Source organism: Cryptotermes secundus, unplaced genomic scaffold, assembly GCF_002891405.2.
Source record: "Cryptotermes secundus unplaced genomic scaffold, Csec_1.0 scaffold683, whole genome shotgun sequence".
NCBI lineage: Eukaryota > Metazoa > Arthropoda > Insecta > Blattodea > Kalotermitidae > Cryptotermes > Cryptotermes secundus.
Window position 1 is genome coordinate 595706 of NW_019729903.1, and position 16172 is coordinate 611877.

The 16172-nt window shown below is 42.3% G+C and overlaps 1 protein-coding gene across 2 annotated transcripts in view; it reads left to right on the forward strand.

Annotated features, from left to right (window-relative positions):
* LOC111865785 overlaps positions 1-16172 on the forward strand; it is a 325696-nt gene that overhangs the window by 214179 nt on the left and 95345 nt on the right. For both annotated transcript variants that reach the window (XM_023854066.2, XM_033751957.1), the window contains exon 3: positions 8158-8431. In XM_023854066.2, coding sequence (XP_023709834.1) covers positions 8158-8431 — 274 coding nt within the window. The remainder of the gene's footprint in view (positions 1-8157; positions 8432-16172) is intronic.

A 16172-nucleotide genomic window follows, 5' to 3' on the forward strand; every position in this document is an offset into this window, starting at 1 on the left:
AAGCAGTCTCCCACGAAAGACCTATATAAATAATTGATAGCAAACCGCCTCCTTTATACGGTATACTACACTTCACATATCCGCATCAAAATATTATCAATTCTCACAAAATAGACACGATAAACTGAAACAAAAACTGCTCGCTGTTCCTGATCTGTCACACAGCTTACTTTCATGAGACTTATTGACTTTCAACAAATTGTTGCTATGGTAACCCGATACTGAATAATTATGATAAATATGATGCTTGAAATACTTGTTTATACAGCGTGTCCCAGGAGGAAGGGTCAATATTCTGGGAGGTCACAGTATCGGTTATTCTAAGCAAAACTGTATATTTACATGTGTCCTACTCCGAACTCTTTCCGACATAGAGCTCTTTCACTGTGCAGTATACTGTACACCGTACACACGAGCAACACACCATACTCTCACACGAGGTGCAAAGTGCATTGGTGCTGACGGTGAAACTTCCGAAAATATATTCTACTAGTTAAACTGTACCGGATTTGTCACGTAAACAATAAATATCCGTATTAGAAGGAGCCGCGATAGCGTAGTGGTATAGCGACTGGCTACGGGCTGGACGACAGGGAGGTCGGAGTTCGAGTCCCGGTAGGATCAAGAATTTCTTCTTCTCCACAACGGCCACCCAACCTCCTATCCACTGGTTACCGAGTACTCTTTCCATGAGAGTAAAGCGTCCCGGGCGTGAAGCTGACCACTAACCTCCAACTAGTACCCAGGTCAAGAAAATGTGGATCTGTACATCCACGCCCCCATACGTCATCACGGTGTAGTGCTTAATTGTTTAACCACAGGGACAACTTTGTCTTTTACTCAGGAGATGTTCGGTTCAAACCTCAGTTGGGAAACCGGCTACCTTAAGTAAGGTATTTTCACGATTTCCCAAAGTTCCTCGAAGAAAACGCAGGCTTAAATCTCAAGCTAAACCAGTAGTGATTCCTTCCATATTCTTTCAAATTCATCATTCATCAATCATCATACCATTCGACGGTATATGGTCTTACTCATAGCAGCATCGTGAAGTAACAGACAACAAAAAAGAAATAAAAGATGGGAAGCATCGAGACTCGCTTCTGTCTCCATCCAACCAGTGACCCATTCCTGCAAGGTCCAGTTTCTTGGAACAAATATATAAGATTTCTCAGGCACATAAATACTTTGCCAGAATGTAATTCCCATACGCTTATATCATGTGTAATATGCTGGACATGAACGCAGAATTTCAACTCCCATAACCATTACATATATAATACTGTGAAGCAAATGTTCTAGTGGGTTATACTAAGATCTATAGCCCCATAATACCCCTGGTACACGCAAACATGCTTAGTGGAGAATTATTCCAAATCCCTAGAACAGAGAGCTCACAAAGTACAGTCAACCACAGAACACACGAGCAAAACAAAAGACAAGATATATGTTAAGTATACTATAGCCTTTAACCTTAGAAACTCGATGTAGCCTTATATTCTTCGCGTAGTTAACACAAATGTTATGTAATACTGTCACGTGTAGGGGTGACTCATCATCATCATCATCAGTAATCTGTCAAGACGACAGGTCCACAGTCTCTTTCAAAACAATTCCTCCACTTAATGCGATCTAGAGCTTTCTCCTTCAAATGACAGTATCCTCTTCTGTCCCCAAGGTCATCCAGCATCTTCTTACGTCTTCTTCCTCGTCTTCTTGTCACTTCTATCCGCCCATCTATCTTTCCTTCGATAGCTTCTTTTAGAAGGCAGTTTCTGCGTAAAACATGACCAATCCAATTAGCCTTCCGTTTTCTTATTTCATGTAGGATATTCCTCTGCTCACTGACTCTAATTAACACTTCTTCATTTCTCACATAATCGGTCCAACTGATCTTCTCCATTCTTCTCCAACACCACATTTCGAAACTTTCCAGATGTTTCTGATCTCCTGCCCTAAGTGTCAATGTTTCAGCCCCATACAGAGCTATGCTCCAAATGGAGCATTTCACTAAGGGGGTGACTATAGACGGGCTTTGGATTGGATGACTGGATTTATTGCACTTTACACAATCACAACTCGGAAGTACAGGCAATACAGCGCCATGGCTACACGTTTTCCAGTTCACCGTAACTTCAAATCACACGTGGTGTTTCCTTCTCCTAGCCTAAATCCTTTTTTTGCATTATTCTGCAACTGCCAAATCCGAAGACTCGAATCAATTCATATCCCGGCAGGCTTGCCTCCCTAAAGTCCACGATATCCAACATTACAACACCCGCAACCAAACAGGGAACACGCAACACGAGACACGATATACCCTGAGAATAAGAGGAACGACTCCCATAATGGAGGAACTATGCGTGGTGTTAGAATTGGGACAGATGAGATAAATAATCTTAACAAGTTTTTAGTATATATATATTTATTATAATTAACGAACATTTTTAAATACTTTTTAAATTTACAATGACGTAATGGCAAGCAATGAAATAGATTGACGTAAATAGAGCACCTGATGATGGCACTGTAGTGCCAAAACATGTTGTGAAGTAACAAGTAAAATTGAGTGCACTGAAAGACGGACATTGCTTACATATCATGGACGACTATAATCTGGTCAGTTGAATTCTTCTTTATAATAAATTTGCACGGATTCCATGAAAACCACCGTCTTCTATTGTCCCGTATTGTTTTAGGCGTGTTTACGGCACCGTGGCATAGCAACTGTCGCGCCGCCGACCACATAGAAAACAGCCCCTCTGTTGTTCAGACGTGTTTACCGAGTCATTGTCTAGCAATGGTTATACACGTCACAATATCTTCTTTCCAATGATTCCATGCCAAACTTGGGTGCAAACAGAAATTCACAGAAATGTATATACATAATGAAGGCCGAAAGGCCGTAACATATAGTATATAATTAAAAAAATTCAGAGCAGTGATAATACGTCGTATTATCTTTTGCGATGTATCGTCGTGTAGTCTGGTTAAAGTTGTCCGACGTTTCAAAGGAAAATGTTGCATCCAACTTTAGGGGGGAAGTGAGTCTAACAAGAAGTCAGCAAGAAGTAGACGGCAAAAACAGAGCAATTATTTTGCTTATTTTTCGACCCTGAAGAGGTAATCAGAAAGTTCCACCGAAAGTCGGTAGACTTCTACCGAACTACATGGCGTTACAACACAGACGATCATACCTTTAGTTCACCCGTACCAAGTCCAAGTCCAAGTCACATTGCGACTGACGGGCAGTCAGTCAGTAAGCCTTCGTGTCGAGCCCCAGACCAGATATTTATTACCGTTTGATATTTACGTGGGGCGCCCTCTCTGACGAGAGGACGGGTCTGCCTTTTATATATGATGCCGGCCCTTGCCAGTGAAGTCTTTCTCGGGTCTGAGTCCCTTGGGACTCGAGACCATATTTTACTGTTTCAGATTTGAGACTTCCTTTTCGTCGCCTCCTACGACTCGCAGGGTCACGGTGGAGGTATTCGACCCCGCCTCCACACGGGGATACCCGTACCATTTCATTTAATCCCATTAAGAGAATAGGGGAGCACTATGCTGCAAACCGAAAGTCGTGGGTTCCATTCCTGATGAGGTTATTGGATTTTTCAGTTGACTTAATCCTTCCAGCTGCATTATGGCCTTGGGGTCGACTCAGCCTCTAACAGAAATCAGTACCAGGAATCTTCCTGGGGGTAAACGGCGGCCGGCTTGTAAAGCTGACGACCTCAACCCCATCTGTGGGCCGACTGCCTAGCAAAATTTGGAAGCCTCGACGTCTCACATGCCTGTAGGCCTCCATAGCCTGTTACAAGGATATCTGGGTAGTGAAATAGCGGACAGTATGAAAGACAAACACATTCTCCTTAATATTTTGTCATTTCAGCCCTTTAAAGCATAGTGGTTACTATATGTACTACCCTATCCTTTGCCGAAGAAGTATATTTATATGTCTGGAACGATTCTCAGAATAAACAGCGATTATTTCCCTACACAATATTAACCGGTTGTTCTTTTGAAATGGGGACTCAGGATCGAAATACATATTATATAATAAAAGATCTCATAATTATGCGTCTTATCTGACTATATGCATATTTTCTGACGCCCCTGTCATAATAGTTTTCATGTACACATAGAGCTGGAAGCATCTGTCACTTGGGAATAAAAAGATAAAGGAAACTTAATACATTATTTTAAACTACCCGTTTGAGATTCATTTTCTAATTTGATGCAAATATCAAATTATAGAGAATGATAATTTTATCCGCTGTTATGTATTGATCTTCCACATTAAGGAAAGAATGTAGATTGCAGGTGTTAGGGAACAGGGTTCTGAAGAGGTTTTTTTTTTAATTAGGAGCAGAAAACAACAATACTGTGGAGGAAATTGCGCGATGAGGGCCATAATTTATATGTTTCGCACAAAATTAAATTTAAAATGACCAAGTCAAGGAAGGCAGGATGGTTGGAGCATGTAGCATGCGTGGAGTACATGAGAAAAGTACATAGAATTTTAGCCAGAAAATATGAAGGGACGGCACAAGTCGTGGGACGTGGGCGTAGGTGGGATGGTAGTACTGAAATTGCGATCGGATTCATCTGTTTCAGGATATGGACCAATGGAGGAATTCTGGTAACGGTAATGAATTTTAGAGTTAATTAAAATGACGGAATTTCTTTCCCAGTTGGAAGAAAGTATACCTTCTCAAGTGAAATCCTGTTCGGTATATTTACTTGTAGTTACTGTGACAGTGAAGTGGGAACATTCTCTCTCTGAATAATACAACAGCAATTTTAGGGGAAGAAGAAATGCTGGAAACCCTGAAAAAGAATGGTTGGATCAGCATTGAGCCGCGTAATAGCGCAAGCGGCCCACCTTTTGGCAGCACAGAAGAGTAAGCTGAAATTCTCTCCTCTTGTAAAACGTCGTGTAATCGTTGACACAAGCCACCAATAAAAATTTAGATAGTCGATGAGATCCCTATTGGTTTTGGCGTGACGGAATTTTACTTATTTGTGTTATTTATCTGCCCACTCATGAAATACGACAGCAATAACTCCTCCCTTCCCCTCCATACCGGCGCCCTGATGAGCCCCTCTCAGCACCGCGACGTGAGTTGAATTCTGAGCTGGACGTCACACGGTTCCCGCAAGCCAGGGATTTACAATGAGAATCAAAGTGCATTCACCACTCAGCTCGTGAAAAATTCTTAAGGTTAAAGTTACTATAGGCGGAACCCACGAGAAGTGAGACAGACGTACTTTTTCACCAATTTTCCATAAAGCACTTTCTGTGAAGCACGGAATTCGCCTATGTAATATGAAAAAACCAGCATCAAAACTGGTTGAAATTCAACGGAGAGTAACTTCAACCCATTTTCTTCCTTTCCGTAATTCCTTTCACACCTTTATCTTATTCATTTCTTTCTCTTTAATATAAATCTCAAGTGGCGTATCTTGAAGGACTTCATATGTAACAAGAAATTACTTAAGTTCTAAAATTGCTATTGATATACTCTGCCTAAAGCATCTTTTGAGCGCACGTCATTTTTCAAGTAGGCAACCTTAAGGAAGAAAGATCCTGTTTGCTCGATGAAGTCTCCCTTATGGCGCTCCTAGGCAACATGCGTTATGCATTACACAACTTACAAACAACCCTCGAGAAAAAAAGTAACATATTTATATCTCAAAATAACATTGGTGCTGTTGATGACGTCGCCTCAGAAATGTTTCACAGAGATTATAGCGGCAGACACTTCTCTAGAAATGTCAAATGTCAAATTACTGTCATTAACCTAATTTATACTATAGCTTAGTGCTTTTCCTCATACGGAGTCTAGTAACGATATTCGTCTTCAGCGTTTTAGCATTACGCGGGTTTATTCAGGACTACAACTAAGGCGTAAGTCACTAAATCTATGTACATTTTACATTGAACATGTTTCATTTTGTAGCATATAGACACATTGCTAAGTAATGATTCTGTTAACAACACCCGTTGCTAGGCAACAGATTCCTAGCACGCACCAATGGACTAACTGGGAAACGGTATTGTCTGCGCGGTCTCTAGGATACCTACATGACGCAATAGTAGGAAAAATGTTTGAAGAGATGTTTTGTATATGGTCCGCAACGAGGCTACGTCACTCGACCAACCGAGTTCAGTCAATCAGAAGAGGAGGAGGTTGGTGCGAAATGGCCGCCAGCCTTGGAATTTATGAGACAGTCGCCAGCCGGTAAGAATATGAGCACGAAGAAGAGGACATTGTTGGAAGTCGTTACCAGACAACCGGTGAACACACAACAGACTGAGAAGGCTCAAGTGTGTGCTGTAGTGAACTGCAGTGTATGTGAATTAGCGATAGAGCTATAGTTACTTGCAGTTACGATTTGTGACAGTTCAATAAATCCGATTACCAATCCAAACCCCATCTATAGTCACTCATACACGTGACAATATAAAGCATATTACCATCTTAGACGTTACATCGTGTAGTGCGCTATAAATTTACAGACTTTCAGACGAACATATTGCCTCCATCTTCAGGGTCCAAGAGTAAACCAAGAAATAAGCAAGCAGAGCGATCCGAGTGTGGGAAAAGCCGTTCCGGTACAGACCCAGAATGGAGTCCAGAGTGAACCAACAGGAACATGGAGAACAATCATTTATGCTGGTCCCACGAAGGGATTTATTTGCAAAAGCGAGAAGATGCAAGAACTAGAAAGACAGGTCGCATTAATTATGCTTCTTGCTCCTATCAGTTCTTCCTTGACCTTTTATAAGTCTATATCTGAATGAGTCTTCCTACACGCGGTTCTTTCTGCTTACTGATTCCTTCTGTACCGGTTGATCGTCTTATTCCTTGAAGATAGAAGCATCAAGTTCCTCACGTCGGTAAAATTCTACCAGACCACACGGCGTCACGCCCCAGACGCTAGTACTCTTCATACTAATAGCTGTGAGAATACCATACCCAACAAGCCTTATACCATGTATAAGCTTCAATGAAAAAAAAAAAGGGTAAACTTTCCTTGCACTTAACTAATTAAGCACTACGTCATGAAGTCATATGGGCGAGTGGATATATAGATCCATGATTTCTTGACCTCAGCACTCGTTGGAGGTGAGTTGTCAGCTTCACGCCCCGGTCGCTTACCCCCGGAGAAAGAGCCCCCGGTACCCACTGGATGGACCCCAGAGACTGTCGGGACGACGTGAGGAAGAGAAAATTCTAGGCACTACCGGGACTTGAACTTAGACCCCTTGGTCGTCCAGCCCGTAGCCAGTCGCTACACCGGCTGCGCTATCCCGGCTCGCTATAAGCTTCAGTGTATCGTCTTTAAAGCATGAAATCCTACCGTGTCCCCTAGGGATGATTAAGGGAACAAAAAGTTACATGAATTAAAACTGAAGAGAATAAATTAGTTTTAAAACAGACTCTGTGGCCTTCAGTGTAATTAGTAGAATACTTTACTTTTTACGAGGCCTGTCATTATGAGTCCCTTCTGATAACAACTTCACACCTAAATATAATCTTCTCCTGACTTTGTGTAAATAGCAGATGTAGATGTGACGTAATTCTGTTCACACCTGCGACTTCTGTACCTTACATAGCCCTCACTTGAAGATTAATATTCTTCGTGTTATTCCGGAAAATTTGGTTCGAAATCTCAGACGAAGAAATATTTGAATATGACGACTTCCCTTATTCTCTACAGAAAAAGACTTATTACAAGACACTGAAATAGGCCACGACTTCTTCCTTTTTCTTCCTTTCCAACTCATAATCTTTATTCGACGTTAGACCCGCGCAGTTTAAACAGCATCTTTAAATATCTTACAAATCAAACAAATAACTACTACACTCCGTCTATTACAGCAACGTGGGTGCGTCACAGTCAGCTGGTGACGTAGACTGTTACGTCATCGTTTGGAATATATTGCATTAGGAACTCATTAGATTCTGTTTCCAGCATAATTCCGGTATTCACATGCAGATTTTAAATTGAAACATTCGTTCATCCATGGGACTTTTTTTTCCGTAAGGTTTCCTACACATGACATGACGCACTCTGATTCGTAAGGTGGATGGAGTTTAGTCAGAGTACATCTCTGCGCAAAATAACGTGGTCTGGTTTTTCTCATTGCAGAGCGCTTGTTCGGCAAGGCGTGGCGCGAAGAATGGGTTGTACTGTACGAAGACTCAACACTGGCCTGGTTCAAAGAGAAAGGACGACTAGAGCCGGAGGGTAGTCTGGTGGTGAAGGAGGCACCGGAGATGATGGCTGTCAGTCAGTGGACACTTCGCATCCCGGGTCGCCCCGATCTACCCAGCGGCTGTCACGTCGTCCAGCTGATGGCATTTGGCACTCGCCGACGAGACAAGGTGCACTGGTTGCTGGCACAGTCCGAGGAGGAAGTCAAGTGAGTGAAGTTTGCCGTTTTCATTCACACAGTATACATACAAACAATGCTGATTCAGTCCTAGGAGAACAGAGAGTGAGTGAGATTTGAGGTTTTCATGCATAATGTGCATTTGGTTGCTGGCTCACGCAGAGGAGAAAATAAGTGAGTGAGTGAGTGAGTGATGTTTGAGGTTTTCATAGGTAAGTGTATTGGTTGCTAGCTCACATCGAGAAGGAAGTGGTGATTGAGTGAGTGAGTGAGTGAGTGAGTGAATGAGTGATGTTTGAGGTTTTCGTAGGTAAAATGCATTGGTTGCTAGCTCACTCAGAGGAGGAAGTGGTGAGTGAGTGAGTGAGTACAATTTGAGGTTTTCATGCGTAAATTGCATTGGCTGCTGGCTGAGTCCGGGGAGGAAGTGAGTGAGCGGGTGAGATTTGAGTTTTTTCATAGCAACAATTGTTTTTACTGTGTCCTTCTGGTTATGATTACATGTAGTCTGGTAGGTAGGCACCGGCATTTTGGAGGAACCTGCTGCTTCCTTCCGCAGGGTAGAAGTTTGAACACAAAGACATCAAGTTCCTCCCGAACGCTGATCAACAACCTACCCACATACAGAATGCCATTACCCGGTTATCACAAACAAAAGAAAGTGTCTAAGGAGGTTCTGATACAAACTATGGCCCTTTAATGACGTACGGAACTACATTAACGAAAATACTCTTATTCTTCTCATTATTACCAAGATTTACCCTAGCTCCACTTCATTATCAACTCTCCTCAATTCTCTGCTTTCTGTGGAACCCGAACAATCACTATTACGTTTACAAGAGCCCGCCGCTGGTCTCAGCACTGAAACAAACTAATCCAACCCCAAAACCTCCCATTCTATTGCATTAAGATCCGTTTTAATATTGTTTTCCGAACTATGACTATGTCCCTAATTAATACAATCCTTCAGATTTCCCTACAGAAATCTTATATATATTTTTCTTACACCCCAGACATACCGCATTCCTCATTGTTCTCATCGACCTTGATCTGATAATCGTAATAATATTTCTCAAAAATCGCGAGTTGTGACATTCTTCATCATGCAACTTTCATCCCGAAAATATTATCCTGAGCGCCCTCTTCTCAAATACTGTCATTTGGTGTTCCTCCGTTTTATTCTTCCGGTGTTTCCATATATTTACTGATTGATAGGTTTCCTGGGTTCCTCCGACACAACAATGTTTAGTATTTTTGTACAGAGAAACCCCTCCTAAACCTGTCATGGATTTTAGTTTCTCACGGGAGTGACTGTGAAGTATATTTTTTTTAATGTGATATCATGTAGTACGGGAGAAGTTATGCTTCCATCTTCAGGGTCAAAATATAGGCTAGGCAAGAAGAAACCAGAAAATTGAGCCCTGCTTGGCTTACTTCTCGTGGACGAAGATGGAGAGAGTATACATTCCTCCCAAACGCCGACTTTGCCAGACTATACGGCGTCAAATACGGGAAGATATTGTTCGTAAGTCAGGAGACGTGCTCTGACCCAGACAGTGCAGGACCGTCGTTACTGGTTTAGGGCAGGAAACATAACCAGTTTGACAAAAACACCGCAGTACATAACATGTAATACTGTATCTCACACAACAGTTGGTTAGAAGAAGAAAAGTTAATTCGCCCCTGTACTTAAATAATTAAGCACCACGCCATGGAGGTACAGGGGGTAGTGGAGCTATAACTCCAACTTTTTTGACCTCAGCAATAGATGGAGGTGACTGGTCAGCTTCACGCCCCTGCCGCTTTGTCCTGAAGAAAGGACCTCGGTACCCAATGGATAGGAGGCGGGGTGCGACCTGGAGTCGGTCTGGACGAAGTGGGAATGGAACTGGGCCGTCCTGCCGGTAGCCCGTCGCTATGCAGACTGAGCCATGAATTACAAATAACAATTCATTTCCTTGAACACAGTCGATGAGAGATCTCACCTTCTGCGTGTCAGCAAATAGCGCTCCAGTCCTAATGCTGTCTTAATCACCCGCATCTCCGTCATTCATACTAGGAAACACTTTAGAGTCTAGTCACGTGCTAAATGTTTGCCTTTCCGAGGACACGAAACTGCGATCCTACAGGAAGGGAGTTTTCCAAGAAATGAAGCTACAAGCAAACAACGGGGTACCCAAACGTGCCCTCCTTTATAGCAGAAGTATAAAAGTACGTGGAAACTCACACTGACACGAAGATCAATAACACTATCTACTGACATTCTACGACATACCACCTACCGTCTTTGCCAATATTATTGGGCGTTATTGATCCACTAATTAAACTTGTGTTCAAGTGGTCAACTCCGGCTCCAGAGGTCCCTGGTTCGAATCTCAGCCCCGAGACTGAAGATTTTATTGGCTTTCCACAGGCACTTCAGATATATGTCGATTTAAGTCATGAAGGCTACTATCTCATAAATTTATTTGCCCCTTAATCACCGGGAGATTCTTGGCTCATATTTATGCCCGGAAACTGAAGATTTTCGCGGTTTTCCTCATTTTTCTCAGACGTATGACGAAATAGCATTTTAATTCATTTCAGACAGCTTCCTGCAAACTCACTCATAACGAGGAAGCATTGGTTTCAAATCTCTGACACGAGATTAAAGACTATCAAGATTTTCTTCAGTTCCCCAAACAAATACCTAAATAGAAACTTAAGTTAAATCATAGTTTCTTCTTTATACGTTTCAAATTCACTGTTCACTAAACGCCACGAATCTCAGGTCCAAAACTCGGCTAGGAGACTTAAAATATATTCACAGTTTACCTCAGACACCAGAGAATTACTGGAATAGAATTTTAAATTAAGCTACGACCATTTTCGTCTATCGCTTTTAAAATGCAGTATCTACTGATCACCTTTTACGTAGTCTATCACATTCAATGCCAATCCATTCACCAGACAGAATGTAACATAGTACTGCACGCCAGTGCCGACCTCGTCAGATGACGAGCTGTAGCCGCTGTACGCAAATGTCATTTTCTGTCCTACAGATGTCACCCAAATACAGAGAAACTTCAGGTGTAGTATATCGAAGTTTGAAATGGATGTCGTCACGTACAGCGAGTATGAACAATTACCACTTGTTCGTTTTCATTTCTTTATTTGTTTTAGAAAGTATTTCAGTTAAAATCCCAGTTTTTGTACAGTTAATATGGCGGGCCCAACAAGTACATTTCCTGTACGGGGGTGTAACAATGGATGTATTCATCTGAGCTGCTGTAAGCGTCGTTAAATAAGTCAAGCATATGCAGAGTGTCCCAGGAGGAAAGGTCAATATTCTGGGAGGTCATAGTATCTGTCATTCTAAACGTAAAAGTATATATGTACATGTGTATTGTCCCTGACGGTTTCCGAGATAAAGTTATTTCACCGTACAGTTCCAAATTTTTTTATAAGAAAGAGATATTGCGTACTGTTTCCGACGGAACAACAATTCTAGCGTCTCATGAGAACACTATTGAAGCATCCCGGATACTGCAAACACACTTAGACCAATTCGAAGAATGGCTATAGCGATGGAGAATTAAGGCCAACGAAACTAAATCCGTGCACGTCACCTTCGCTTTGAGCCACGGAAGCTGCCCTCCGGTACTATTAAACGGAACATGCGTACCACAAGAGGAATCAGTCAAATACTTAGGCCTTCACCTGGACAGGCGGTTGACATATTCTCGCCAAAGGAAACAACTGGATATTAAATTTAGTCAGATGCATTGGCTAATTAGCAGAAAGTCAAGACTGTCTACCGAAAATAAACTCCTAGTATACAACACAATACTGAAGCTTATTTGGACTTACGGCGCACCATTATGGGGAACGGCAAGTACATCCAGTAGAGAAATGTTACAGAGATTCCAAAATAAAGTACTTCGCGCTATAGTCAATGCACCTTGGTACGTCCCAAACAGACTGCTACATGCCGATCTGGGCATACCCACAGTACGGGAAGAAACTACAAACATCAGCTGCAAATATAAAGACAAGATAACAGCATATCCAAATGAACTGGCAACCACATTATTAAACGACGCAGATGAGCCCAGAAGACTCAAAAGGCATAAGCCAACCGACCTAACGACGCGCTTCACATAAATGCAATACATACTGTAATAAAGTCACACTCGAAATAGATTCCTAAAGAATGCTCAGTAAAGTATTACTCTCCCTGACATGTTCTTTTATTAGTATTTCAACCTTAGATTAAGTATTTCACAAGATGTACTTATAGTCCTTAATATGGACCGATTGTACAAATAAACGGAGATATAAAAACAAAAACAAAAAAAAAGTACTGTTTCCAATACCGGTATTTATTTTTCAATTGACAAAGTTGGTACACTTTTTTTACCTTGGCACTACAAGCCCCAGTGGGCCTAGGCCTACTTCCATGAACTTCTCCGTTCACTCCGGTTTTTCTACATCTTAGACATAAGGTAGGACTCCTTGGGCGGGTGATCAGCTCGTCGCAAGGCCTCTACCTGTACACAAACACAGAAAAACGCACACAAACATCCATGTCCTGACTGGGATTCGAACCCACGATCCCGGGTTCCGAGCGAACGAAGACAGTGCGCGCCTTAGACCGCTCTGCTACCGTGACCGGCGTTGGTACACTTTACCTAGTATAATACATTTTCGAAAATTCCACCGTCAACATCAATGCACTTTGCAACTCCTGTGAGGCAACATACAGCAGATTCGGCATTTGTGAAGATGTGCAACATTTTTCACAACACTGCTACAATGTTACTATCACCAGTCACAACGGCCAACTGACGCTTCACGCAGATTCACATGCGGTAAGGAAGGACAATGTTGGGCGCCAAATACAAACTACTGTACAGTGAAATAGCTCTGTCTCGGAAACCGTTCGGAATAGGACACCTGTACATATACGCTTTTGCCTAGAATGACCGATACTATGACCTCCCAGAATATTAATCTTTCCTCCTGGGACAACTGTATAAGCATATTAGTGACACTGTTTCGTATTTACAATATATCCATAGCACGCAATAATGATAAATACAATCTAAGTACTTCAAGAAGCTCATCTAAGAATATTCAATGAAAATTATGACAGCTGACGATAGCGAGACTGTCAGAGTCAGAGTCAGAGTTACATTGAAACTGACGGTCAGTCAGTCAGTAAATCTTGGTGTCGAGCCCCATTTGGGGCTCATGACCAGATATTAATTATTACCGTTTGACAGTTACAGTCTTGTTTCTGTGGGGCGCCTTCTCTGACGAGAGGACCATAGCGAGACTCTTGCTAGAAAACCCATCTACTGGTAGAATTAATATTACCTTCAACTCGCATACGTGTATTTAACGACCTATCGATGCGCTGTTATAATCTCACGCAGCACATTAACAATTGTACTGCAAGAAGAGGAACACATCTTCCTGCACTGATACCGAGTATACTTCAACCAGAATCTCCCCGACGTCGTGACGTCAGTTCGAGCGAGATGGAGAGGCTGGATCACTAGCACTGTCGTGACAGAAGCAGATCTAAATTGGTGTTGGGGTGAGGTTTAGGCGAGTGTCTTGAACACTCACAACCAAATAAATGTTACCGACCGTATTAATCCTTCCTTTGAAAGCAAGCAGAATGATTGAATCTAACACACCAGCGTCTGTCCAGTCTCAGTTAAGCCCAGTTATGGAAGATTCTGACATAACTGTGTATTGCCAACGTTATCAAACTCTCCACAACTCTCAACAGACACCGGTATTTCGTCAGCCAGATTATTCCACTAAATGGCTTATACAAAATGGTTTATCCCACCCCATAAGTCACTTAGAAGGATGGCGCAGCGGTAAGGCTCTATAGACCTACTCGTAGCAGAGAGGTGCTCGGTTCGAATTTTGGCTATGACACCTGCTATCCTGACACAAGTACTTCGTGGTTTTCCTCACTATTTCCTTTCAAATAATAGGATAGTACCTCTATTAGAAGGTAGTATCCTTTCAGAACTTTTACAATTCACCAGTCCTACCATTCAGTGCTATACAGACTGGATAGTGACAGCACGGTGAAGTAACCCGTAAGAAACCAGGAGTATTCGTAGTCGAATGATAAGCAGTCTTGCTTCATATAAGGAAAATAACCTGGAAGCGTATCATTAGCTTAAACTTCTACTGTGAATTTGATAGTAGGTTCAACGCTGTTGAGATGGTGAAGAAATTGCTGCAATTTTGCTGGTCCATGTGACCAAACCACGGAAGGGTCATCGACATATCTGAGATATTTATTGGGTTTGTGGTCTGCTGTAGCCAATGTTGTTTCCTTAAAGTGTTCCATAAATATAATAATGACCACCGGAAATAGTCAGTTTTCCATTCTTGGACGTTTTGGTCATGAAGTGGGGTCCAAAATTATGCACGAAACTGCACCGGAAATCTACTAATAAAAGGTAAAGTTGTCCCTGTGCTTAACTTATTAAGCACTACGACATGAAGGCGTGTGGGGGAGTTGATGTATAGACCCACGTTCTCTTGACCTCGGCACTAGTTGGAGTTAAGTGGTCAGCTTCACGTCCCGGCCGCTTTATCCCCGGGGGAAGAGCCCCCGTTACCAATTGAATAGGAGGATGGGTTGGCCCCAAAAGATGGTCTGCACGACATGGAGAAGTGAAAATTCTTACCCCCACAGGGACTCGAACTCCGAAACCTCGGCCGTCCAGGGAAAGCTACTCACTGGTCGTTATTTGCACTTCAGATCCAACCACCCACACAACGTAAAAAGATGAATAATTTATAGTTTTATCAGTTGAGCCAAGGTCATATGTCAGGACCAGAAGGATTCCAACAGCGAAATTAAGGACATGAGACACGATCTGGTGCTTAATGAATACCCACAAGAATTCGTTGACTCCGTAATGAAGCCATCGAGAAGCAGCCGTCCTTCTTCAGGCATAATATACAGGGTGCTGTCATTATCCCACATGTTAATGGTATTTCCGAGAAATTCAGGCGCATTGGAAACCGCTTCAATCTGAGGGCCATTTTCAAATCTAAACATACACTCCCTGGGACACTAATGAAAACTGAATCTGTTAGAGATGCCCAGTAGACGAAGCAGAGTGTGTACAGCATCCCATGTGAATGTGGCAGATGTTACATCGGTGAAACAAGAAGACCTGTAGTAGTAGGCGTTAAGAAACATAAATATAACCTGACACAGGGTCTGCTTGAAAAATCAAAATGAGGCCAACATGCGTATAGAGAAGGCCACAAAAATACGTTGGAATTAAGCGAAAGTCTTGCAGATTGAGCCCATCACAACGTACAGGAAATACAAGGAATCCGCCCACGTGTCTCTGATATACCATCCGATCAGTCAACCAAGCGTGGACATCTCTCCCATCTGGAATCCCGAAATCATAGCAGAAGTAAAAAAGAAAACTACAGCTCCGTCCAGTGTAAATTAAGTGGGAAAATTTATGTCATTTATCTTGGTACCATACAGAGAATTTATCTCCAGTGATGACTTCTATTCTGGCAGTACTCTGGTGCTAGGCCTCAAACATGTAGAATATTTAAGGTTTAATATTTTGTCTTAATTCTCGCAGATGGTTTGCACTGTGCTTGGTTGGTATATCCTAACTTGTGTTGGTGCAGGTGTTCGGAGACAGGACCTAGCTCTATCACTGGTCCCAACTGAGTAGGTCTTACCTGACGACGAAGACAGAATCCAGTCTCTGAAACGTTGCGT